At 46.1% G+C, this 27,372-nt stretch overlaps 1 protein-coding gene across 2 annotated transcripts in view; it reads right to left on the bottom strand.

Annotated features, from left to right (window-relative positions):
* The window catches only part of LOC138480740 (phosphatidylinositol 3,4,5-trisphosphate 5-phosphatase 2-like), a 767,550-nt gene that overhangs the window by 373,048 nt on the left and 367,130 nt on the right, over nt 1–27,372 (bottom strand). Inside the window, exons 9-11 of one of the 2 annotated variants that reach the window (XM_069612470.1) lie at nt 27,086–27,172; nt 7,246–7,359; nt 2,796–2,910 (exon numbers count right to left, since the gene is read on the bottom strand). In XM_069612470.1, coding sequence (XP_069468571.1) covers nt 2,796–2,910; nt 7,246–7,359; nt 27,086–27,172 — 316 coding nt within the window. The remainder of the gene's footprint in view (nt 1–2,795; nt 2,911–7,245; nt 7,360–27,085; nt 27,173–27,372) is intronic. The other variant, XM_069612471.1, reaches the window with a different exon arrangement.

The raw sequence follows: 27,372 nt of genomic DNA, 5'->3' as shown, positions 1-27,372 counted from the left end.
GTGTCATCTTCTGGAGCGTAAGCACTGTCTGATATGCTGGAGGATAAGCACTGTCTCCTCCACCTGTGTCATCTGCTGGAGGATAAGCACTGTCTCCTCCACCTGTGTCATCTCATCTGCTGGAGGATAAGCACTGTCTCCTCCACCTGTGTCATCTCATCTGCTGGAGGATAAGCACTGTCTCATCTGCTAGAGGATAAGCACTGTCTCCTCCATCGGTGTCATCTGCTGGAGGGTAAGTACTGTCTCCTCCACCTGCGTCATCCGCTGGAGGATAAACACTATCTCCTCCACCCGTGTCATTCGCTGGAGGATAAACAGTGTCTCCTCCACCTGTTTCATCTGCTGCAGGATAAGCACTGTCTCCTCAACCTGTGTCATCTGCTGGAGGATAAGCACTGTCTCCTCCACCTTTGTCATCTGCTAGAGGATAAGCACAGTCATCTGCTGGAGGATAAGCACCGTCTCCTCCACCTGTGTCATCTGCTGGAGTATAAGCACTGTCTCCTCCACCTGCTGGAGGATAAGCACTGCCTCGTCCACCTGCGTCATCTGCTGGAGGACAAGCACTGTCTCATCTGCTGGCGGATAAGATTCGTCTCCTCCACCTGTGTCATCTGCTGTAGGATAAGCACTGTCTCCTCCACCTGCTGGAGGATAAGCACTGCCTCCTCCACCTGTGTCATCTGCTGGAGGATAAGCACTGTCTCCTCCACCTGCTGGAGGATAAGCACTGCCTCATCCACCTCTGTCTTCTGCTGGAGGATAAGCACTGTCTCCTCCACCTGTTGAACCTCGGTCTCCTGTAGCACCAGCATGTGAATCCCCTCCTCGTGCTTCTTCAGGATGCCACACCCTACGGCAGCCCTGTCCCACCCTATCCATGGCGAGCAGGTACAAACTGCTCTCCAATCTCAAGATTCAGCAACTCAGAGTCATAGTTCAAAAGGTCTTGTTGTGTATCCACAGTGACTATATCTTCCTGCACTGCCAGGATATGAGCTATCGCTAGTTCCTCCCTAGTCCAACTCACCAGACTTCCAGCCAAATCTTATAGAACGTCTAGAACAGAGATTCCCGTACGGCACGGCCACCTCCAGCGGCCGGCCTCGTCCACATCCTTCTCGCCCACCTCCTCCTCCTCCTGTGGCAGGGGTACGCACTCTTCTGTCAGCTCTGCTGTTCCCATTCTTCACAAGTCACCCCCTAATGTCTCTGTCACCTCAGGCATAACCTGCTGTGTGTGTGGGGAGAACTGGGACCCACCCTCATCCGCAGAACAGGTGCGGCATTGCCATCCAAGGCATGGCGATTACCATCCTCATCCTCTGAGCGGCAAGCATCATTGTCCTCCCCCCACCTTACCCCTTCCCCTTCCAGTACAATGCCCAGACTTGCTTCATGATTCCAGTTGCTGTGTAAGGATCTCAAAATAGACAAACGCAAAAAGACAAGTGTCTGAATAGGGCAAATGCATGGATTCACATAAGACTCGAGCATACAATTGGAAAGAGTTCTGGGACACACTAAGGAAGGTGAAAAACACAAAAGGATTCTCTGGTTGAAACGATGAAATGGGCATCAACGGTTTTAGGTTTGACGAAAATGTGGGAGTAAAAAAGAGAATCTTTCGTTAATTGTATATTTTGGTTTAAAAGACAATGCAAGGGACAAAAATCAAAGACGTAACGCAACCCCCAGTTAGGGCAAACACACATCCCAATGGGATTAGGAATGCACATGTTATGGGGGATGCAAGAGGGAAAAGTAACAGATGGAAAGGAGGAGGAAATTGTTTTTAGTGTGGTTAAAAAACTATTTATGAGGGATTCTAAGGATGAAAAAGAACAGCAAAGGGGTCTAATAAACAAACAAACAACAGGAACTAACTAAGGATCTAAAAGCTAATACACTTGTAAAGAAAGATCATGCATCCGACATGCATGCAACATGCATGCAACATGCATCTTGTCCTATGGAGTCCTGCTCTTACAGCCTAACAAAACCTACAAAAGGAGAGTGAACGTGAGGTGGGGCTTTGATCGGACCGCCACATCACGCCGCTGGATCTTAGAGAGATTCAGAGGTTCTGATTGGCCAGCTGAGGTGGTACCCACCACATGGATGTTATTTGGAAGTTTGAATCCTGAAAGATATCTAAGGTCCACCAAATCCCAGCCATGTGATTGAAATCATTCCACGGTATGGCCCCAGCCTTACACATCACATGCTTTAAAAGAGCAGTCTTGCTAAATTCTGACGTCCAGAGTTTATTGAAACATGGCTCTCGCCTACAGAAGCATGCATCTGAAGAGGAAATGGGCGTGGCCTGGGAAACTCATTCGCTGTACAAGAGCTGTACTTCCTAGGATAGTCCAATTAAAGGCATTGCGCCCTCAAATACACAGACTCCCCTCTAGGTCTAGCACAGCAAGAAACATCATTGCCCGGGCAGAGACAGATCCAAGCGTAATCTGCATACAGAAGTCGACTGCAGGATCTTGCATGCATCACAAACATGGGATCTAGAGGACATGTATGCAAACACCATATGTGGAAAGGAACAAGTGGGAACAACCTCATTGTCTAAAAGCTAAAATCTGCAAGATTACTAGAAGCCAGATAATGCTGCAGGAATGCTGGCGCCGTGCTAACCACCATTAACATTAAATGTGGTAAGGCCATGCATGTTACATAGTGCCACGGGCGTGACATACACCCTCAGAGCAGTTAAGGGGTTAAAGATGTCCAGCATCCAGGCAAGTGGGAATATGAGGTTACCGCTAGTCTCTTACTTTGTTCCTGCGTGATGGTCTCATCGGGGGACCCAAGTCCTTTCTTGAAGATGGACACCTGTCCCTTTTCCAGCTCCACCAGCACCGTGGCCTTCTGTATCTTCCCAACTCTGACCTGAAATAAAAGAGGGACAAAGTCAGCAGTGTGGACAATGCGGGTCATTTGGATGCAGCCTATCAGAAGAAGGTGCCTTGGGACTTCCAGGACCACCAAGGCAGTCTGACAGAAAACCCCTGATGGTTTCACTTCGGTTAACCACCACTTTTATGGGAGTGGTGTGTCTGTCCGAAGCATCTGAGGACAGTAGGGTATGTCCATGCATAAAGGTTTTCCATTCCAAAAACTATGGGACTGGGAGGGATTTCAAAATCTGGTGCACCATAACCAACATCAAAGGAAATGTTGAGATGGGCTTTTAGGCAAGGATGCTTGTATAATCTGGGCTGGGGATTTTAAACAAAGATTAGGATCATACAAGGCCTTACGACAGTCAATCTCCTCTCTCATTGCTCAAAGCATGGCTTCCTGATTAGCTAATAAGCAATGTGGGCTTTGTTACATCACTGTCACAAGTTAGATCCAGAATCCAGAAGGTTCTCCTACTACTCTTCTTGCCACAGATTGTTTCTCAGCCAATATATGAGCAAGGATCATAAGGGAAATTATCAGGAACAAATCCAGTTCAGTCCTTCACTGTATTGGGGTGAGGGTAGGATATAACTGAGGACAATGGCCCTCATTAGGAGTGCCATTCCAAGGTTGGCGGGGTGGTAATTCCCCATGCCACCATGGCCCTTCCCCATTCCCATTTTTGCCCCATAGGTACTGTACTTACCTCGAGAGTCCCTTTGCGGGCCCCTACTTTAACGGCTGGTCTAGACCAGCCATTAAGGTCCGGTCCTGCAAAGGGACCTCGTAATCAGGCATTAAGGGTTTAACGGCGCCGACACCTTTTACGGCGCCGTTAACCCCTTAACGCCAGGGTCCTAATGAGGGCCAATTACTTTATATCCGAATCGGTATGATATGATATTTTATTTGTATCGCACTCATTCACAAGTGTTTCAGAGCGCGACGGTGTAAGGGAAGGGAACAAGGGAGGGCAAAACAATGATTTCACCAGGCCCAGTGAAATTGAGAATGCCAAGTGCAGGGGAGAGGGAAGGGGAAAGTGCAAGGCAGAAGGGAGAAGTGGAAGTGCTGAGCAAGGGATAAAACAACAATTGGTAATTCAGCCAGCAAGGTGGCAAGTGCAAGGTTCAAAGCGCGGGCAAGGGTGTCTGATAAGTGTGGGTAAGGGGACTGTAGGGATACAGATACAGACCCAAGTGCAAGGGTTGCCAGGAGGCAGTACAGATGTGTGGCTGGGTGGGCAGAGAACTGGGCTCGAAATCAGAGGGTAACCAGGTGCACAGTGCCGCAGCAGACAGAACAGCAGGGGAAATGAAGAGCGAAGGCAGAAGTAAAGAAGAAGCTCTTAAGGTGCTTCCAGAACTGGAGATGGTTCTCCTCAAGTTTCAGAGTGGCAGGGAGACTGTTCCAGAGGGAGGCCCTAGCCGAGGAAAGAGATATACCACCAACTCGTTGCTTCGAGAAGCGACTGACGCCGATGGAGTTGGAGGTGGAGGAACGAAGAGCTCGAGTGGGAGGGTATTTACAGAGGGAGAGTTGAAGGTATTTCGGACCCAGGCCCCAGAAAGCCTTGCGGACAATGCAAAGGGTCTTGAACTTGATCCTTGCAGCCACTGGGAGCCAGTGAAGAGATTTCAGGGCTGGAGAGATACGGGCCCTGGGCTTGAGGCCAAGTACAAGTCTCACAGTCTTGTTCTGGATGAGTTGCAGAGGGCAGAGAGTAGAAGCAGGCAGGTTTAGAAAGAGGCTGTTGCAGTAGAACTTGCCTGGAGAGAACCAGAGCTCTAGAAACAGTAAGCTTCTAGGGGAAGGAGAGGAAAGGAAGAATACCTCTGAGGAGGTGCAGAAGGTAGTTTGACTTCTTAGAGACATCAGAGATGTGAGGAGAGAAGGAGAGTGTGGAGTCGAAGATGCCCCATAGGTTTTTAGCCTCACAGGTGGGAGAAGGAAGAGGGCCAAGGGAGGCCTGTCAGAGAGTCACAGGAAAGTAGGGTGCAGGTATGCCGATGAGGAGAATTTCAGTCTTACTGGAATTAAGGCAGCGATCATTTTTGCGACACACCACTCCTCGATAGCGGAAAGTCAGAGATAAGAGAAGGAGAAGAGGTGGCAGAAGGGAGCCTGAAAGTCATCTGCATAGCACTGAAAGTTGGAGCAGAGAGCAGCAATGCGGTCGGCAAAGGGTGCCAGTTATTGGTTGAACAGCCAGGGAGAGAAGTTAGAACCCTGGGAACACCACAGGTAGAGAGTGAGATAGAGGAGAGGAAGGACCCAAGTTGGACCTGGGAGGGTCGATCTGAGAGGAAAGAGGTAAGTCAAGCCAAGGCCTGATCGGTGATACCCTGGTTATTATGAAGACGGTTGGGCGGGATGGCATGGTTGACCGTGTCAAAGGCGGAAGAGAGACTGAGTAGGATGAGGACAGAAGGGATATTAGAGTCAATGTTGGAGAGCAGGTGAATACAAACATATTGATGTCTGAAAAAAGATGATATCAAAATGATTAATTGCTAACAATTAAGACTAAAATAACATGACTGAATTTTTTAAGTGATTTATATGGGCATTTTTGGATAGAGTTGAAATTGAAACCCGAGAAAAAAAGAATCTACCTTTAGATGTTCTACAAAAAGTTTTGTTGATTCTTGTGCAATCTGCAAGTATATGTATGTTGGATTGCAACCCCTGGATGCACCCCCAAATTACATATGTATGTATGTTCTCTTGCTGCTTTTGCAACCCAATGCATGCGTCCCTTCCATGCATACATTGACATACATTGCGGTCGCACCCAGGCGAATGCAAATGAACAAATATGCATGCACCTTGCAAGAGAATCAAAAGAACACTGGGACGCACCCGGAGGTTTGCAACAGAATCAACAGTACATACATAAACACGTTCAGCTTGCCACAGAAGCAACGGGTCATACATACATGCGTACGTACATAGGGGATGCACACAAGGGATTTAATTAGAAGCAACGGAACATGAATGTTCTGTTAAAGGATATTATACTGCGCACTATCACCACCTGATCGGTCCCCTGTCACTCTGGCGGATATGAAAAGCAGGAGGGTAGAGTAAGTTAGGGGGACTGAGAGGGAAGAAAGAGCAAGGGAGATGTGATGCGCTGTTGGGTGCTTCCGTTCGGTTTACACCATTCACTGTTCATTACATGGGGCGTGGGTGTTGCTCATTCGGTTTCATCCCGTTCTGAGTTGAAGAGCCAGGAAGTAGTCAATAAATATGTCCAGCTGGCCAGAGAAGCAAAAATAACATGCATGCATACATGGGTAACCGGGATGCATCCAGGAGGTTACAGGGGGGGCAGAGAGGTAGCAGAGGGGCTGGAATGCATAGAGGGGCATAAGACGAGAGTGCTGGGTGCCGGGAGGGTAGACTTTGGGCCGAGTGTACCATCCTTCTACATGATATGCACCTGGGTGTGACGCGCCAGGGCCTCTGCCGATGCCTTGCTGAGATGTGGCACAGCTTTTTACAGCGAATCCAAGGGCCACTGTGGCACGGAGACCTGGTATCGTCCCCTGCTGGTCATGCGGCACTCTGAAGGTGCGGAATAGGACCAGAGAGAGGGCATTCCAGTGGTGGGGGGCAAGTAGGGTGAAGGAGCGAAAGCAAAGAGAGACCGCAATGTTGCACCGTTGCCATGTCACGCCCTCCCTCCACACACACCACACTGCAAGCAGGAGAACAAAATAACCCCCCAGCGTGTAGACACTAAACTGGTCAGGTACCACAGTGGGTTACAGCAAGCACTCAAGCGATATGTGGTGTCCAGTTATTTGGTCGAAAGAAAAAGGTCGACAGGACAAATGGTCGACACCATTTGGTCGAAAGCCAAATGGTCGAATTTTTTTTTAATTTATATATATATTTTTTAGGTTTTCGTTTAGGTAAAAAAAAGGGGGAATGGGGGGACCCCCCCAAAAAAAAAAAAATGTGAAAAATCAAAAAAAACAAAAATTCGACCATTTGGCTTTCGACCAAATGGTGTCGACCATTTGTCCTGTCGACCTTTTTTTTTCGACCAAATGTCTGGTAACCGCGATATGTAAGTCACAGGTTCGAGTCCCAGTGGGGCCAACCCAGCCTTTCTTTCGTCTGAACTGTGGACCGTTGGGTTTTGATAATAGTAATGTTTGCACCTCAGGATTTAAGCGCTATTTCCAAATCGCGTTCATTTCTTTTCATCCCAATCTTCAGAAACGTTTCAATTGAAAGGTTTGTTTTACAAATCAAACTCAAATAAAAAAAATAAAAAAAACTTTTATCATTGGAAGCACTTTGACTCACTTCAAACTTGTGTCCATCGCTACTGTGGGCACCTGGAGAGCACCCCAGGGGGCCTGCCGTGTCACGGTGTGGAGGGGCCACATTGCAAACCGTTTCTTGCAAAGCCCTCAGGACCTGAAAGAGACCACAGAACTAAATGAATGAGTTCTATAACTGTGAGTTCATAAATTAATGAGTTCCATAACTGTGAATTCATATATTCAACATTGGCGACCTCACCCGTTTGCTAATGTTTGGGGCTAATTTGCAATGTCACACGGTTGGTTCTTGTTATTTAATTTGCATCACCCAACCAGGCAACTCTGAGGACGCCTTATTATGCGAAGAAAGCAGACAAGCGTGTGACAAGTGTCCACTTTCCACGGCCGCCCCATGCAGACGTTATGTGATATATCACTCTGACCAGCAGTCAACAACAAACTCAATCCCACGAGACTCAGCACAGAGGACACGCTGGCTAAAGATACCCACACTGCGCAGGCTCGGCTCGTTTGCAAAGCAGCTGAACACGTTTCCTGAGTTCCAGCTTGTTGGATTTTGGGACACTATGGGCCTCATTACACGGTAGGCGGAGAACCATGGCGCAATTAGCGCCATGGTTCATGCCGGTAAAATACCGGCACCGCCTTGGTGGAAAGAGGAATTACCGCCCCATTCCAAGGTTGGCGGGGCGGTAATTCCCCCTTCCACCATTGCCCTTCCCCATTCCCATTTTTGCCCCATAGGGCATAATGGGCATGGGGAAGGCGCTAATTACGGCACCGCAAAAAGCAGGCGTTAAATTCCCCAACCCGCAAAGGGACCTCGTAGTAAGGCGGTAAGGATTTACCGGTACCGGTAAAATACCGGTACCGGTAAACCCTTACCACCTACCGTGTAATGAGTCCCTATGTACAGCTGGAGAAGCAAAGCAACAAGAGGCAAAGCCAATAGGTCCACGTGTATTGAATGCCACTTGCGTCTTCCATTTCCACTGAGGAGCTCATGTGCCTAGGAATTGCAATACCACCCCTCATGTGCCAGGTGCAGTCATGCATGCCCAGGTATAGCCACATCTGTATTTAATATACACAGATGCAGGGGTCATATGTCTGATATTGCCATGGTGTGTCACGCTGTAGCTCATATGCCAGATAAAGACGTATATGCCGCATGTGCCCCCACCACATGCCAGACTGCGTGGTCCTTCTCTCAGAACAGCGAGTCCAAAGGACTACATAGTCCAGAATGCACTCTCCCTTACATGCATGAGCCAAAGCTTTGCATCCCCTGGAATATCCCCTACCTATTGCCTCATTCCATTGTTTTCTAGCTTAACCCTATCACTTCAGAGATAGAGCACCGTAGGAAAAAGCATCATCAAAAGCGATATTCTAACTATCGCTATCTATCTATGTGTTTATAAAGCGCCAAAGCCCTCGGGCATCCAGGCGCTACAGAAGACAGACATAAGACAAAGACAAAATTACAAACAAATGAGCTGGACTCTATTCCTCCCTATATAGGTATGGTGACCAGATTTTCAATACAAAAACCGGGATGGCCAACAACATAAAAGAAGGATTACCCCATTCACACCTCAACGCCCCCACTCTCCCACTACAACCTCCCCTCCTCCGGCACCACGGTAATAACAAAGAAGCTGTTGCTCCAATTGATATTAGATACTTTGCTATTTACTCATTAATCAGCCAGTCTCTGTGGCTCAAGCAGTTAATGCAGGTGGCAGTGTCTTGGAAGGCTGACGGTTCAAGTACATCCTTAGAAGGCAAAATTCCAAAAGTCTAATAATGTTCATTTAATTTATAATTGTTGACATATTAGAGGCCTCAATTGCGGGACAGTCCTGTCGAAACCGAGGCGCCTGGTCACTCAACATAGGTAAACATTATGACAAAACCTTAAAAAGGAATACAACATCCACAAAGATGTGTAAAAACAAGTATTCATGCTGTTGAGGAGCAGCTACATGCCTCTGCAGGAAATCCCGCCCCCTACCTCCTATATGTTGGAAGCCTGAGATTGCGCTCTGCTTAAAACCAGCAGTTATGACAAATTCACAGCGAGTATTCGAAAGAAGGTACCCACTGAGAAAACCCTATCAAATGTATCCCCGGAGAGATGACAATCTGAGGGAGGAACTCCCCGAAGGGATATGAAAAAGGAGTAAAAAGAGGAGCTGGTGACATCACGAAAAACGAGCGTGATGCCCTGAGAATATTGGCTGAAGAGGATGTATGGACATTACAGAAACTGATGACGAAAGTAAAGATTCAAGTAAACTTTCATACACGAAAAGAAGATTGTACGTGTGCGAAGCACTGCAGAATATACAGCCGTTCAATAATAGTACGGATGCTGTAACACAAGTAGATGAAGTAGTATAGTAATAGATTGCAGGCGAAGCAGCCATTGCATAGAAACTGGACATCAGTGTCATGACAAGTCATGTAAGCAAGGACCCATGGAGAGAAAGTCGAGAACTGTGCTGGAGCAAGAACTCGCTGAGATCATGGATGAGTCTGGAAGGCCTGTCTGGCTTGGTGTCAAGGCTGAAGCAGCCAAGCCCGGTTATCTATTCTTAAAGGCAGAGAACGTGAGATGCTGAATCATCCCCTGTTAAGGTGCAAAGAAACAACACCAAGTGTGCCAAGTTTTATTCATTTAAGACATTTAAATGCTGCAAAATGTACCAAATCGAGGTCTCCTGTCACGTGAGCCGAGGACGGAAATAGAGCTGAGCGTGGAGTTCTAGAACAGCGATAGTGAAAGCCTGCACTCCCATATATTCCCAGAGAAAAGGATATTTTGCAAGTCCAATTTCAAAGACAATCTTCATGGCATAAGTCATGGGTGGTGAGAGATGTTGGGCGAATTGGGTGGGGAGGTAAAGTCAAGTCCACCACCTGGCAACTGGGTCTGAGCTTACGTGCTGCTATGTGAACCGAATGTTCCAGAATGACATGAGCGTGCCAACCAATTATAGAGGGCCTTATAATGAAGTGCCTTATAGTTTGAGAGCCAATGAGATACTGTGTATTTAATAGTGTTGAAAATGACATGTTTTAGAGGTAGGCATGAGTTGTCCACCTGACAGTAGAGAACCAATCACAATCCCACCCCTTATAGAAAGTATATTTAGATGTTCCCCTTGAACCTATCACAACCCCTTGTAGGTTTTCTTATTTTCCACGTAGTATAACGTCATGTCTGACATATTTTCTGCATGAAAGGATATTGTTTAAGAAACGTATTGAGAGCTTGAGCGAACGCCCGTTGATGTCTGTTGTAACTCCCTGTTTTAGATGAGCCTGTACCCACAACAGCACATTTGCTATCTTCCTGAGTTGGTTCGATTATTTGGTGTCAGAGTTATTCTGCATCCCCAACCATTGCATGCACGATACCCAAAGGGCCCTATGCTCACGTGGTAGCAGTGTGGATGGTTTAAAGATCCAAACTAGTTTGTCCCCAGTCTTTTGGACGATTGAGTATCCTCCGCCATTAGCCAGAAGATCGCAGGGTTTCCTGTGGAGAGCGGCTGATAGAAATAAACTTGACAGAAAAGAACCGAGATGGTGGGCAGGCCCCCTCTGACGAAATCCCTGCCCGTTTTCCACGGGCGCTCTGTGGACGAAATGCGAAGTGGTCGGTTTGTAGGAGGAGTTGATACGGAAGGCCTCAAGTCGATAAATGAACGAATGGTGAGTAGACTAAGGGGAATGGCAAATGAAGGGGATGGGGTTGTGATAATTGTAAGTAACAGGAAATATTGAGTGAAGAGGAGATAGCGCCTAGAGTCCTGACTCAAGGGAGTCCAGAAGGAGATGTTTCAGACTCTGTTCGGAGTAGAGTGAAATATATAACGCGTAAACAGGTTTACGTAAGGTGACGTCTCAAACCCTGTACAGGGTATAAGTAAAGGCGAGAGAGAGAAAGAGTGATCACACTGTTTATTAATGTATAATGTCGACTAGTCTGTATGTTGTTTGTTGAGTAAAAATATCGAAGAGCGAGAGAAGTTGTGAAATAAGTGAAGAAGTTGTGAAGCAATAGTAATTGAACCTAGCGAAGTGGTTGGTACCAATCCAAAGGTAGACATAGCTAATTAAGAAATTAGAGGCTTGAGCAGCAATCGATGGTGCTCGCTCATATTTGTTGTTTTAAAGGCATTGAAAAAGTGGTGATTGAAGGAAAAGTATAAAGGTTATTTCATACGTCTAGTAAGTATTGACAGTCAATTGAGACGTCATTAAGGGAGATACTCCTCTGATGCACTTATGTAAAACATTGCCAAAACATATGCCCAAGCTTAAACAGTATAGAGCGGAATGGGTGAAAGGCACGGCAGATAAAATGTTTATGTCGCGGCCCCAAGGTGGATGATTGTCAAAAGCGGTATTGCAATACACATGACTACATATTTGCACGCTGCGTACACGGGGAAGAAATTGGAAAAAATGTTAGCAATTCTAGAGCTCTGGAAAATGTATCAGGAAGAAATGGAAGATCTACCACCTGAGGAGTGGATGCTTAGTCAGCGCAAGGAGGAAGGTGTTGAGCCTTTAGCTCTCCTTGCCTCACCTGAAGAAAAAGGCGCTATTATGGAAGAAATAGGGTTATATCCTTTAAAGGAGTTGAAAGTGGCAACGTGGTATATTAATCCTATATACGAACATCCTGCTTATATTAGCAATGATAGTCTAGAAGAGAATAAGAGAAAAGAAGAGATTTATAAGATCAAACAAGACAAAAAAGAAAGGAGTAAGCGGTCGAATCTGTCAACTGGAATAGACAGGGAGATTAAGAGATGGAAAGGAGAGAAGGATAAAGCTGACGAGATAGAGCTTGTGCAGAACGAATGGATGGGAGGACAGATATTGCTTAAGATAGATGGGAAAAGTATTGAGAAAGTTAGGCAAAGAGAAGATAAGGACGAACAAGAAAGGAAAGAACACGAGAAGAAAAGAAAGAGCAGGGAGCGACGAGAACAGATATATTAGGAGGAGCAAGAGAAAAAAGAAGAGCAGACAGAAGAACAAAGAAAGTATGAGAGAGCGATAGCTATAGAAGATAGGGACAGAAGAGAAAGGAAGAGAGAAGAGGAGGAAGCGCAAAGACTAATGGACAAAGGATTTCATAGATGAAGGGAAGAAAAGGAAAGAAGGGAAGAGGTGAAGAGAGAAGAATGAAGGCAAGAGGAAGAAAGAATTAGCAGGATGCAAGAAAGAGAAGAGAGTTAGATGAAGAAATAGAATGAAGAAGAAGACAGCGGGGTCTTGACACAAGTCTCATTCGTAAGGAACCAGTAGGGTCAAGCACAGAAATACGATGGGATAGAATAGAAGAGTTCCTTCCGATGAAAGAAGTAACACCAGAGAAAATATTGATAAGGCATATCAACAATTTAAGGAAGGTAGCATGTGTGGGAGTAGAGGGAAGAGGGATTAATTCCTAGCATTTCAATCACGAGGCAAAGAAGAAATTCCATTCGGTCATGAATGTAGAGCCTTGTTCTTACGCAGACTGAACTTAGACAAAGGTGAGGAAGATAATAGTTACAATAAGTGGGGGCTAGACATGTCAGATGAGGAAAGAGAGTGTGGTCTTGGGTAGAAGGAAGGAACGCAGGTGCCCCTGAAGGAAGCCTGGAATTGGATAAAGAAGTAAGATGGTAGGATCTGGAACAACCTAAGGATAAGATGCCAGATCCCATAGCACATCCAGAGCGTCCCAAAGACGATTGTATAGTGAGAAGAGAGAATCATCGTCATATATGAGCAGGTTATGGTCGTTACCTACAAGGAGACAGACTGGGACGATTGTACCCGCCATGGATAGACTAAAGATCAGAACCAACTGTGGGTTGGGGTTCACACAGTTTCCCTGATTGGAAAAAGGGGGAGCAAGACCACAGTATATCCCATGGCCGCAGATGGACAAGGATAATTTAAGGTGTAAGCTCCTGAGTTTGACTTCGGGCGCTGGGAAATGGATACATGAGTTAGAAAAAATGACAGGAGGAAATACGCTGACCATAGGGGACATAAAAGATCTCCTGACAGCTATTCTTTGGGAAAGGACTGATGACCTATGGAGGAGAGCAGGATATTCAAGTGTGAAATCACAGAACACAGCGCATGATGGAGCGCTGTTTAATAAGTTTAGAACAGACGCGTGGAGAGCTCTCAGTGTACAGTATCCTGACACATCAGATAAGGGTGCAATCATGAAATGTAAGATGAAAGAAGACGAAGACCCTATTGCTTACATTCAGGACATTCATGACAAATGGCAACTTGAAACCTGCGAGCAGTAGGAAAAAACAGGCATTATTTTACCACATTTTGTGCCAGGTGTTGCCTAGCCAGTGCAGAGACAGATGAAAGAACAAGTAGGGATGGAAGCAAAGTCGTGGGCTGAGATACAGTTGACGATAGTACACTGTTGTCAGTTATTGCAGGAGAAGAATAAGAAGAAAGGTGAGACTAGGAAAATTGAGGAAGCCAAGATAGTCCAGAAAAAATTGTAAAAATTTGCCACAGAAGCGGCGGTATTGGTGGGTACATCCCAGGTGAGTAATCAGCACCTGATGGATAAAGGTGAACATGTGTTTGTGCCACGAGGCAGAGGTGTGGGCTATAGGGGAAGGGGAGGTGGATTCCAAAATAATCAAGGTGGGTTTCAGAATACACAGAATGAGAATCAAAGTAACCAGGGAGGATATAACCAAGGGGGACTTGTCAGACGGGCAGCCCCAGTATGTTGGACTTGTGGGATGACAAGGCATATTGCGCACGTATGTGGAAGTCCAGGGAATGTACAAAATGGCCAATTTTCAAGAGGGGGACAGCTTATCCTCCACCATATAGTACACAAACTAGAGAAGGGTTCGCCCATGATCACACATTTTAGGAGACACAAGCACTGCAAGTACAGCAGGTACAGCAACAAGAGCGAGTGCATATGAATCCACCACAAGGGAAGTCGCAACAAGCCCCTATAAAGACACAGCAGTATGCAAACACAGGACAAGTGCTGACACCTAGAATAGGAGGTGTAACTGTGGTAGGAGGTAATCCTTTAACAGGCACGGGGATGAGCCTGTACCCGCAATAGCACAGCTCACAGGGTGACTTGGTTTGTTAAGTACTATTTGTGACTCCAGACCCCCAAGAGGGACCAAGGTTTGATGTGACGATAGGAGGGAAATCTTGTTCTTTTCTAGTGGACACTGAAGCTGCTCGTTCATGTATACGAGAGGGAAAATATCCAATGTCGGGAATTGCCATGAATACTCAAGGGTTCTCTGGAGCTACGAGTCGAGTTCCTTTTACTGATGAATTACCAGTCTCTATAGAAGAGTGTCACATGTCTGTTCCTTTGTTATATTCACGACAGACACCGGTGAACATTTTGGGAAGGGATTTGATGACAAAACTAAACATGAGGATTTCATTCACTGATCAAGGAATAGTGTGCTCCACCCCAAGAATACACTATTTAAATGTGGGCGAATTCATACTGGCATTGTGGCTTTGCGAGGAGTCCCAATAGATCCAGATCTTTTTCTGTATCGACAAAGAGGGGGGACAGACTATCCCTTTGGAATTGGAAGCAGCCATAGTACGGAGGGAAATGGCAATGCTCGAAGTAGATGATGAGGGTAGACCATGGAGAACAGTAATAGGACTCGAGGAAGGGTACAAATTGACTGATATAACTGATGACATGTTATGGGAAGACCAAACAGATGATGAAGTGATGTTCTTTATGAGCATCACATATTGGATAAGAATAGAAAAAAAGGAAAGTTCCACAGCGAATGGCGGTATTGCAGCAGATTCCAGCATTTTCTCAGGAAGACTTGGAGAAGGTGTCAAAAGTCCTTTGGACCACGGGCCCATATGATGTAGGATTATTAAAGGGAATAGGGGAAGTTAAAATAAAGGAGGGTCGTTGAGATGTATGCAAGATATGAGACTGATTAAACAGATTGTAGATGCATAGTTTCCTTTAGTTCCATATCTTGGTGGAAGCTCGATATTTTACGGTGATCAATTTGAAAAATGTGTTTTTCTCGATCCCGTTGCACAAAGACTCACAAGACTTGACTTCATTTATGTTCCACCAAACTTGATTGAAACATACTTGTTTGCCCGCGGGGTACTGTGAGTCCCCATCGATCTTTAACAGAGTCCTACAGATGGATTTAGGCAATATTGATCTTAAAAGAGCAGTGATACAATACAAAGATGACATTTTAATTTCTAGCACCACAGAAGATGAGTGCAGACAATATTTTATTCAGTTGTTAACAATCCTGCCAGACAAGGGATATAAGGTAGACAAGGAGAAGTTACAATACTGCCAAGAAGAAGTGTTATACATAGGCCGGCTGATTTCACATGAAGAAAAAGAAGGTGACACATGAAAGAGTCGAGGCAATTATGAAAACTTCAAAGCAAAATACAGTAAAACAGATTCAACAGTTTTTGGGCTTATGCAACTATGTTAGAGCCTGGGTGTTTGATTACAGTACAGACACAAGACCCCCTTTGCAAGCTTCAAAGAAAGCACAAGTGGATAAAGCCAAAATAGAATGGACTGAAGAAATGGAGGAAGGGTTTGAGGAACTGAAAAAAACTATTTGTACAGCCCCTGTTTTAGGAATTCCCATTCATGCTGAGAAATTTTATTTGTTTTCACAAACAAATGGGACGGTCATGACAGCTGTACTTACGCAGAGAATTACATTAGGGTACAAACCTTTAGCATGTTACAGTGGAATTTTAGACCCAGTTATGAGAGGCCACTTTCCTTACGAACAATCATTGGCAGCTGCTGCCTTCGCAATTGAAAAGTCTACAGGTATTGATATGGGCTGCTCCATGACTCTGTTTGTGGAATATGCTTTGTTTGCCATTTTAGAGAAACCACATTGACATCCCAAAAAGCTTCAGTTTATGAGGTAATGATTTCAAACCAACTGATTAAGATTGTAAAATGTAAAATAGTTAATCCTGCCACGTTTGTAGCCGAGCCTATAGAAGAAGCCGATTATGTACATGACTGTGCTAATTATGTTGAATTGCATGACGATATACCCCGTGTGAACGAGAATGCTTTAGAAGGAGGGGAAATTCTCTTTATTCATGGTTCTTCAAAAATTGATGAGACTAGTGGGAAAGGCGTTCAGGCGCAGAGGTTGTCAGATACAGATTTAATTGAGAATTTGAGTTGTAGCAAGTGCAAGGCTACCATCTCACTTTTCAGCACAAGCATTAGAATTAGTGGTGCTTATTGTCGCCCTGAGTAAAGTTGCCTGGCCCTATTTCCTGTAAGAACATGTTTTCCAGTCATGTTGTGGGGTCTGTTCCTTCTTCGCCTTCCGATAGGCTGATGATGCTGATGTTGATTCTGCGGGCACGCCCCTACGCCTCTTCCTCTCTATTTTCTTGTATTTTGACCTTCTGTTTTAGTATGTGGATGTCCGAGTGTGTTTCCCGGATCTCTGTGGTGTTTTTGCTAAGCTGCGTTTCAATGTTTGTGGTTCTCTCAACCAGTGTTCTGACATCCTGATGCAGGAGCCTGACGTTGACCATAACTGCGCAGATTTTGGACTCAAGGAGGTTTTCAGTTCAGCTATGGCCAAGAGGATCTGACTCTCTGCTCCTATGGAGTTTCTGTCCGTTTCTTGCGTCGTATCATCTTTGTTATCTAAGGGCGCTTGTGGTGAATTCTTAGTGTAATTGTCCATGGTGGTTTGGTTTCCATTTGTTTTTGCTGGCTTGAGAGGCATCTAGGTGTGGAGGGTTCTGGCTCTCCGTTTGGGGTGTTATGGCTTTTGGAGCTAGATTTGTGAGTCTTTTGTGTGCAGTGCTGTTCCCAGTCCTTATCACGCAATTCTGGATTTTCTCCTGCTGTTAGTGTGGGGTTGTCTCCGTTTTTTGTACCTGGGGTAATGTGGGGTTTAACCTCTTCTCGCATCTGTGCTTCTAAATTGGCATACAGCCTGCAACCCCTGTGTGCCACTTGCAGCTAGTGCCTGTTATTACAGTGGATGGCATGTGGTCGATGTGTGTGTGCTGTTGGTTGGGGGTTTCCTCTGGAGTGCAGTAAGTTGTGATGGTCTGCCTCAGAGGTGGCCTCCTTATGTCTATCCCTTGTGCAGCATAGGGCGATCAGGTTTGATGGAGAGGGGTTGGGCACGCAAAGCAGAGGATTTCAGTTCTCCAATTTCTCTATCCAAGTTTGGCCAGCCAGCAAGTGGGGCTCTTGGACCTACCCGCGCAATTGTCTGAGCCCACAGTCCCTCACTCAGTTGCCAGTGGAGTTCTAGACAGCCCCAATTGCCTGTTGAGGCTTGCAGTGTTGAAATGTTCACCAGCGGTTTAGCACTCCTGCGTTCATGTGACTTATTGTGCGCTACCCTGGGGTGGGGGCATGGTGGTTATTGGTGTGCTCACCCGGCTTCCAAAATGGTGCCTTATCATGAAGGAGTGCTCTGACTCTATATAATCCCAACTGTTCACTCCAGCAGATAGAAGAGTGACAGTTTTATCATTTTGGTCCAGCCTTATTAAGCTTTTCCTGGATATTGCGGAGTGTTAGAGGGGGGGGAGGGTTATATACAGGACCTGAGTTCTTTCCGTGGGGCTAACGCCGCCTCAGTATTTAGCAGACTTGGTGCGGGTTTCATTCAGTGTTCCACTTTTTGTATGCCTTCCCCCATCCACCGCCATATGATTGTAAAGGATGGGAATGTTTAATCAGCAGCGTAAGTGTACTTTCTATGTGTATGGCTTCCGACTCTGGCTTGTAAGGGGTCCGCGCTTTCCTCTTACTTTTAGGCGTCAGTGTTGGTGTTTATGTCCATGCTTGGGCTGGGTTTTCCTCTGAGAGGGGATGGGGGTTGAGGGACGATGCAGCACTCGCTCCTCACCTTGTAGTTAGGATCCTCCTGTGCCTCGGGTGCTGTCTCCGGGATAATGCCCCAGTACTCTGGTGACTCCTTGGGATGCAGAGAGTGGGTCGGATGGTGCAAGCATTTCGTCACCCCTCCTCCATAGAATGTTATAAACTGCGGGGCTGCGTCTTTGTGGGCGCCATCTAGGTTTCCCGTTGGTATCTTCGTCTGCGCTTTCGGACCTCCTGTATCCGAAGCTGAGATTTTTAAGAGACGCAGACGTCGCTGGTCAAGTCTAGAGATATTCACAAGACTTCTGTGCTGTTTTGGGTGGTTTCTTCGAGAATATTATGGCCTTCCAGAGCGGATCAGTAACGGATCAGGCAGGAGCTACAGGGTATGCCAACCAGGGCTCAAGTCGAGGGTACACGTGGGTGGTCGGAGTGCACCCACTTTTTTCAGAGGGTGGACTAAGTTCCCCGCAGGTAAAATGAGAAACATTGAACGTCCACTTTGAATTTATGAATTAAAGCCGATCTCGAGGATCAGATCCACAGTCGTTAGGCGTGCAGGCTGGCCACTTCACCAATGCACTAAATAAACCTGATGAAAAATAACAAACAATTAAAGGTGAAATGTCCCATTTTGGTTCTGCAAGTTCCAGGGAAAACATTTGTATTGGTCCTTGGAGTTTAAAACATGCACACCTTTTAATGTGGTGTGTGTGTTGATTTTATGGAAGGCAAATGCCATTCATCCTGTACAATGTGGGTGGTTATGCAAAGCCAATTTAATGGAATGTGAATATTTCACTTTGATATGCTACTTTCTGGTGATGCTGCATCCCATTGCGTTTGTTGAGGAGTACCCACACTTTAATTTTTAGGACTTGACCCCTGATGCCGATCCTACTCCATGGATGCTGGCCACGCCCTCCTAATCTGATGAATTATGTACTACTTTGGTTAAGTTCAGAATTCTACAAGGATCTTTTTTGCTTTGAATGTTACTGGGCATTGTGGCAGCCTGGTGTGGGTTGCCATCGCTAAGGGAGCTGTCAAAGTCCTGCAATTCTAAGAGAGGAGTGAGAACCACACGCACAAAGGCAGATCCAGCAATTTAGGTACCTCTTGGGTCTTATTTGTAGCGTTCACAACCATGTTCCTGGCTCGACATGGGCATTAATAGCCTGCTAGCCATAGCCAAAGTAGGCCCAAATGAAGCGAGGCCCTAGTGAGGGCTCTTATTAACATTATTATTATTATTATTATTATTATTATTATTATTATTATTATTATTATTATATTTTATATATTGAGCGTGGACCTAGCTTCAAAAAGCAATGGAGTGCTTTACAGAAGTGTACAACAGTACAGATACACAGTGGGGGGTGGGATACAGAGGGGCATAGAGGAGGGGTATAGCTGTACAAGGTGCCTGGGAGTAGGGGGCCGGTGGTGTCTAGCAAGTCAGTTGGCGCGGGGTGCAAAGTGATGGAGTAGGTGTTGAGGAAGAGAAACTCCTTGAAGAGGCGGGTCTTGAGTTATTTTCTGAATTGTAGGAGCTTGGGGGCAAGTCTGCTATTGATGGGAAGGAGGTTTCATAGTCCTGGGGCTTAGGCAGAGGAGGCTTTTTTTCTGGTCCTTTCCATTTTGCAGTGGTAGATTTCAAGTCTGCACGTGTCCTGGCTTCTGGTGGTGCACTTTCCACCGAAGATGCTGCGTTTCTACGCAAGGTAGCTTGGTGACTTGAGGGCGACTGCCTTATAGATGATGCAGCAAGACTTGAAGGTGATTTGTTCATGCAGTGGGAGCCAGTGAAGGTCAGTGAGGGCTGGGTGATGTGGTTGTATCTGCGTAGACCCTTGATGAGGTGTGCAGCCGCATGTAGGACACTTCTCAGGGGCACAAGGGAGGACGACAGGAGGCCTTTGTGGAGTGCATTGCCCCATCCAGGTGGGATAGGAATAGTGCTTGAACGGTGGATCTAAAGCTGTCCGGTGGGAGGAAGGAGTTGACTTTCCGCAGGAGGGAGAGCTGATAGCAAACTGTCTGTTTTCGTAGCTATTTGTGTCTTGAAGGAGAGGTGTTTGTCAATGTGGAACCTGAGGGACTTGGTGCAGGAGGTGAGCTTGGATGTGAAGCCCTCAGGGTTCTTGGTTGATAGACAGGTCTGTATGTCTGAGTGTTCAGTGTTGTTGGTGAGGAGTAGGAATTCGGTCTTGGATGGGATGAGCTTCAACTATGCACTGGACATCCAAGACTGGATCAGCGAGTGGCAGGTTTTGAGCCTGTGGATGTCCTTGATGGAGTTAATCTTTGGGTATAGCTGTGTGTCGCTGATAATGCCCATGACCGCAAGAGAATGCGGGTCTAAATGCTATTAGCTGGCCAGCCCTGTGTCTGGCCACAATTATGTACAAAAACATTCCCTTTGATGAGAAGGTGCATGTGGACGTGCACCCCCATCAAAGGGAACGGTTTCCCAATTGAAGGTGGACACCATAGAAGTGACAGAGATTCCAGTGCAAGTCCCTTGTTGCTGTCTATGCCGGCCATGACAAAACCAGGAGGTGACTGTGGACGGAGGAATGTTAAGTGCAGAAGAGAGCAGAGGCAAAGGCAGGTTTGGGGGTGCGGGATCAAGGGCTGGATGGCGGAGACAATAGTGGAACAGGAGCCATGTGCGGTGTAGAAATGGCATCCGTGGTGTCGAGGAACCCAGCATCTACCTCTGAATGCAGTGTATCACTGTGAGTTCACACCCAGCATTGGCTGGCTACCGCATGCTGTGTGCTAATGAAACTTAAGTCAGGTCTTTTCTGCTATTATTTCCAGGACACAGTGTTCCAAAGCTAGAACCCATTTTTGGAGAACGACCTAACTGGCATTCTAGTTGTGTAGTAGCTGAAGACAAGGGTGTAGACACTGGGGGAGTGAATCTAAGCAGTGCTGGGTAATAATGTGATATATCTGGACCCGCTGCATGTATCAGGGTAGAGAGGGGTGCTGTCTATCCCCCACAATTGGTAACGATAACAGGACAGTGTATCCCTGTCACAATCGCGTTGGGACAACATTATAAGTTTCATGAAACATTTGACATCAAGGTGATTGTATGAGACACTGCCAAAATAACACAAGTACAATTAGTAAAGAAAGTCCCATTTATATGGAAATAATAGTTCAAAAACAATATAGCTAAGCAGGGGTGTTGCTAGGTCTGGGAAAGATCTGGGGCTATGCTAATGTCAAGACCAACGGGACTCGGGGGTAGCTAGCCTCTTGGTTGTAGCCCCTGAGCTTCTATGCAGAGCTACCACCAAAAGACCTGGGGGCTATAGCCCCCTCAGGCCCCCCCTAGCAACGCATTTGTATGCCAAGTAGTTCAAAAAACTATACAGCCAACACATGTTTCGAACTTCCCTAGGCCTTTATCAAGGCTGTGTAATTTGAAAATGTAAAATCTTGATATGAGGCAATACATGAAAAGTCACATGAACAGTGGATCCCGAGCAGACACAGCATCTGCGCAGTGATATTGCGTAAAGCAGAGTTACATGATATTAAGCATATTTAATGCTTAATATCATATTTAATGCTGAGAAAATTGTACATCAATTTCTCAATAGTAGAAGACCCCCCCATGAGTTTGTAGGATACTGATTAAGCAATCAATGCAATTGTTTAGCCAAAAACACAGGTGGGGCGACAAGGAAAAAGAAAGTGAATATACTAATCGTATTTTGTAGCGTTAAAAACTAACATAGTAAACTAACTTCCGCCACAGATGGGAATCACTTTACCTGGTGAAAAGACCAGTTGTCACCAGAAATAATTGAATCAGCTGAGCCAGAGGTCACTCTGCAATATGAGTGAATACCTCATTAAGTGAGCTATAAGTATTGACTGGATACCTGGTGCAGGAGGGAGGTATAATCCTACTTAAAAAAAAGAGTTATATTTTGAATGGTCTAAAATGGAAACCAGGGATAAAAAAACAAGTCAGAAATCGCACAAACTGTTATCTTTTCAAATTGTGGGGGACAGGCACCACCTCTCTTCACCCTGACACGCGCAGCAGGTCCAGACATTTCACATTATTACCCAGTGCTCTTTAGATTCACTGTCCCAGTGCCTGCCATTTTGTAGACGCGTGCAATGGCCTGGCGACGTGCATATTTTCCAGCTGCGTTTGCTTTGGCAGGCAACATCACAGTGCAAGATAATGGTGTCCTTGAAACGGGGTCTAGCCCTCTCGAAAGGTCTGTACAGTCTTCCCCGCGTGGTTCTAATATGTGGTCTGAGAGACACTTTGGCAACCACTCTTGCTGTTGCATTGACCGCGGTCTGATAACTGCCCCGTCTGCTACGTCTAACCGTTTTGCAGGAGTTGGTCGTCATGGTTCACCTTGTGAGAGGAATGGTTGGTGAGCTTTGGTGCAGACTGAGCCTCTGCCTTCATGTAGTAACTTCCTTATAGGTTAAAGGATGCCTAATAATCACTGGGATGCAGTAAGGGACAGACTGCAATCATAGCTGCCATCTTGCGGCCATTTTAACCAAGCCAGCTTGTATCTCTTCAAGATTTAGGGCATAATTTGGAGTTTCTTCTGGAACGGGCGTTCAACTGAAACTCTGTTGGAAGCAGTAAGCATGCAATGCCGGGAAGGGTCCACATGATTCAGCGTCATAAGAACCCCTTCCTTTTTATCCTGTTAGACTCCATTGGGTTTATGGTTTGGTGTGGAGGGAATGTTCCCCACACAAAACCAGGACGTTTTGGAGAATTAAATGTTGAAAGTCTGAATTTTGCAACCAACCTCTACATGAGGGCCTTAATGTCCGAGTTGTGTCTATTTGGGTTTCAATATCTAGGGCCATGCCTCCAAATATCTGAAAAAAGTGCTCTGCCTCATTAGCCTCATGCTAAACGCCTCTGAGGTGCTAATTTTGAATGTGTAGAAATAGAAAGGGAACACTGCTTCTGAATCAGCTGCCATGGCAGCCATCTTGAAGGTGTATTTTCTTTAATGTTTGTACATTGGATACCTCTTTGGTGTGTGAACATACATCAACTGCAGCCAGGTGCAAATAGCTTTAGAGCCTGCAACAGAGGGTGCTAAATGTGTCTTAATTCCCACTTAAGGCTCTACTTGAAAGTTGGGTTGAAGGCAGTTGAGGTAAACTCTGCCTTGCGTTTCTTTTCTCATTGTGCTGCTGGTCACACCGCCCTCTTTGCCTGCAGAGCCTTCTGTTAATCAGCATCTCCACTCTCTACCACTTGTCCACTTGTCCGTGTGCTTCTGCTTTGGTACAAGTGTGATTTCTCCTCTTCAAAAGTGAAGTAGAACGTTTTCCCTTTTCCATGACAGTTTTTGCGGCGTCCATTTTTGACAGTTGGTTTGTGCTGATTTAACCAAACCTTTCGACTTTGTGCCACTCAGGCAGGAAAATTTAAATGAGGACCCATTCTTGATACCTGGCAACCAGGTGTTGATAGATTTCAGCTCACTTAACGTGGTCTGGGGGCAAATAAGTCTTTTAAGTAAGTTCCTGCAGGCTCTAACGCTAATTATACAATGAATTAGGCCATGTGTATAGTAAGGGCCGGAGTTAGGGAAGGGCGACCTGGGCCAACGCCCGGGTCACCATTAACTGCCCATCACGCCTGCTCGGTGGAGTCTTTCAAGGTCCCCCCACGCTGGCGTGGTGGGAGAAGGCGCCTATTGCAAATAAATGCGCATTTAATAATAATAGGGTGATAAAACTTTCACCTTGGCACCCATTGAAAAATGTGGCTCTCCTTCTCCTGCATGACCAGTGGTGCGTGGGGGCAGGGGGCATATATTTGTGTCGCAGCCCGGGGCGCTGCTGCCGCTAAGGCTGGCCCTGAGTATAGGGCACACTTCTAGGTGTTAACCATTTTAGCAGCTAACGAAAATAAGGCCCAGTGTGGAGTAGTGATTTGCCCACAATCCTACAATGTGGTCAAGTGGTGAAGCCGGGCTTTGTGCGCAACTTTCATAGTTCAATGGTCTTTCAATTTGGCAGTAGGTCACATCTTCTCAAATGCCACCTTTAATTTTCCACTATGCAATGCTTTGTGCATTGTTTCCTTTGCAGATCTAAAGTAGCACTTTGCTTTATCAAGCTGGTGTACACAGCTCCACATCACAGGCTTACCGAACATGAGAACATATGATACAGTTTCATAGAAACGTGTCAGGTAAAACAACCATGATTTACTTTGAAAGGAGAAATGAGCACAAGAGAAAATGCACACCTTCAAAAGGCAATGCAGCAAAGCAGGTAGGTTAAAAGATTTAAAAGACAACATGCTATTCTCCACAATACATGTCAAGTGCAAGGAAGGAAGCAGACTGGAAATTCATATTTGAGAATTATTTGACCATCTTGAAGAAATCCATCATACTTCCTGAAGTCAATTGAGGGGATGAGTTCAGGGGGCAAAATGTCTCGTTGCAAGCTACTAGACAGGCATAAAGGCCCCTTGCCCGCTCAATTCTAAACATAAGCACAGCACACCATTTCTTACTCGCAAAGAGTCAATTATCACTAGGCAATGGCTAGTGGCGAGCACAAATTCTGAGCCAGAGGAACTGCAACATTTTAAATGAGTTCACTTATGTTAAAAGCCTACTCATGGTTATAGCTTTGGAGTCCGTTTTAGGCACTAGGGCTGTCAGCTGCTGACATGATTAGCGAATTAATGGAGAACGTACTGACGACCACCAATTACTCAACCATCATGAATAGGTTTCACCTTAAAACCTATTGGTGGCAGCACAGTTCCATACAAGACTCCTCATACCGCTATACCTTATGAGGGGGCATGAAGGCAGACTTAACGTGTGCCTGTTAGAAGATGAGTGAACCAAAGCATAATAACATCAGAAGCACCAACATACTAACTCTGACCGTCTGGGGTGAGGTTGTCGCACCCCACCATATTGAATCATTCTTGCGTAGGCGTGCATTTCCATCTGGATAGGAAGGTCCGGCACCTCTGTCCTCCCTAGGCATGTTTGCCAGTCTTACAGCTGCTTTCCCTGCTGACCAGTTACTGCTAAAGGTGCGGTGGACATTGGTCAACAGCTGGTTGGATAGCGAGGGTCCATTTTTGTCTACTTTTATGGTTTAAGGCAAGGCGATTTTAAGGTGCCTGGGATCCACTGAATGCAAGGAAACAGTAAATTGACTTAGTGATGATTTGGAGAATAGGGTTCTTAATAGCCCCTCCCCTTCCAGAATTCTCCACAACTAAGGAACAAGGCTGCCAATGGAGAGACAGACGTCACAGCCATTTTAACCTCGAATCTAAATCCTGAGGCTGTACGAATGAGTATATATGGTTCATGGTCCACAAACACTTTAAGGATGGAGTGAGTGTTGGGAGAAAAAGAAATGAGCACCAAGTCTTGTGTGCATTATTTATATAGCCATTGAAGTATACAACCCTTTTATCACAGATATATGTGTCAAATATAAATATAAAGATATGTGGTCATTCTTATGTTGACAAAATGCCCCATGGTTTTATGTAAAGCAGCCACAAACACTCATTTCTGCTATTTGTTTCCTTTTCCTTTCTCATACATGTATTTAAAGAATGCAATACGAGTGTATCAGACTGTCCATCATTTTCTGATTGTGCTGCTATCAGCAACGACTGGGGAGGCTTTAGCAAACGCTCACCGGACAATTTGATTCCCCCCACAGAGGGATAGAAACTGAGACATAGGGGGCCTCATTACGAGTTTGGCACCATGGCTGCCGCCAAACCAGGCTCCTTTACCGGGTTCCAAAGAATGGGGAATTACCGGGCCATTCCGAGTACAGAGGGCCCAGTAATTCCTCCCTCTGGGAACCCGGGCCCCAACCTTCCCCATTCCCATCTGAGCCCCCATAGGGCTCAATGGGAATGGGAGAGGAAGCTAACAACGGGCCGATTACGACCAGCCCGTTGTTAGCTCCCTCTTCCCCTCGCGGGACCCGGTAAGGACGCCTGGTTTTACCAGGCGTCCTTACCGGGTCCCGCGAGGGAACCTCGTAATCAGGCGGAATGGTGTTAACGGGTCCGCACCCATTAACGGAACCCGTTAACCCATTCCGCCAGGGTCGTAATGAGGCCCAAGGTCTTGCCATGAGTATGGTGGTAATTCTGCAATTCATCTGTATAATAACTGTAAAACTCCTTTACCGTTAATCCCACTCAGCTTTGGGGATTTGCCGCCATATCACCAATTGTGGTAAATATTGGGATTTATGGGGATTTACCATGAGAGGTAATTTCCCTGCCTAAAGGCCATCAATTTCTGGGGGTAAAGTTGAGGATTTACCTGCAGCTGTACCATGGCGGTAAATGCTCCACCGGAGCTCCAAACTCAGAATTCGGCTGTGCGGAAAATGTGTCGGTAATGGAATATCCACCAAAAATGTGCCACACCGTAAAACTCATACTAGAGCAAAGAAGAGGGAGACAGAACAAGAGAGGGAAACAGAGATGAACAGTGCAGAGAGAAAGAGAGCGAGAGAAGAAAGAGAGCGAGAGAAAGCACTACTTCTGTGCCGCCTCCATTAGGAGCTCAGTATCTGTCCCAGTAAAATAGCACAAAGACAGTGCTGGTGGTATTGCATCAGACAGATGATGTGCAGACAAGATAGGCCGAGCGGTCCTCACTTGCTGTCAATACCTATGCATGCACTGCATTCTAAGAGCAACAGCAGAGTCTAGACCTAAGTAGAACCTATGATGTTACGAAAGCCTTAATATTGGGGGACCTGAGGTGCGTGGGGCGACGGTCTGGTGTGCAATCAAGGTCTCTGAATCATAAGGATCAGCAACATGTAGTACTGGCATGGCATACTGTGCTCATCTGGAGTGGCTCCATTGCCCACATTAGCCCACCTTCTTCTCCAGCGAGGACAGCAGGCTGCTCAGGCTGGCAATCTTGCAGACAAGCTGCTCCAGGTCTGGGTCCACTCCCGGCGAAAGCTGCGCAAAATCCAAGCAAAGAGAAAGTAAGGACCCTGGAAGTATCAAGCTACCAACCTCCTGAGGGCATAGGGGGTCGAAAGTCATTGTGCATCTACACACCCCTCCCCACTCTCTCTGTTGGAATGTGTCACACTCCTTGGACTGATTGTCATCCTCCCCAAAAAATTGCAAGCCTCCCATAGACTGTAACGTGATAA

This window comes from Ambystoma mexicanum, chromosome 5p (genome assembly GCF_040938575.1).
Source record: "Ambystoma mexicanum isolate Mex_15411 chromosome 5p, UKY_AmexF1_1, whole genome shotgun sequence".
NCBI lineage: Eukaryota > Metazoa > Chordata > Amphibia > Caudata > Ambystomatidae > Ambystoma > Ambystoma mexicanum.
The sequence above is the reverse complement of the archived record's forward strand: the minus strand, read 5'-3'. Positions and strand labels throughout refer to the sequence as shown.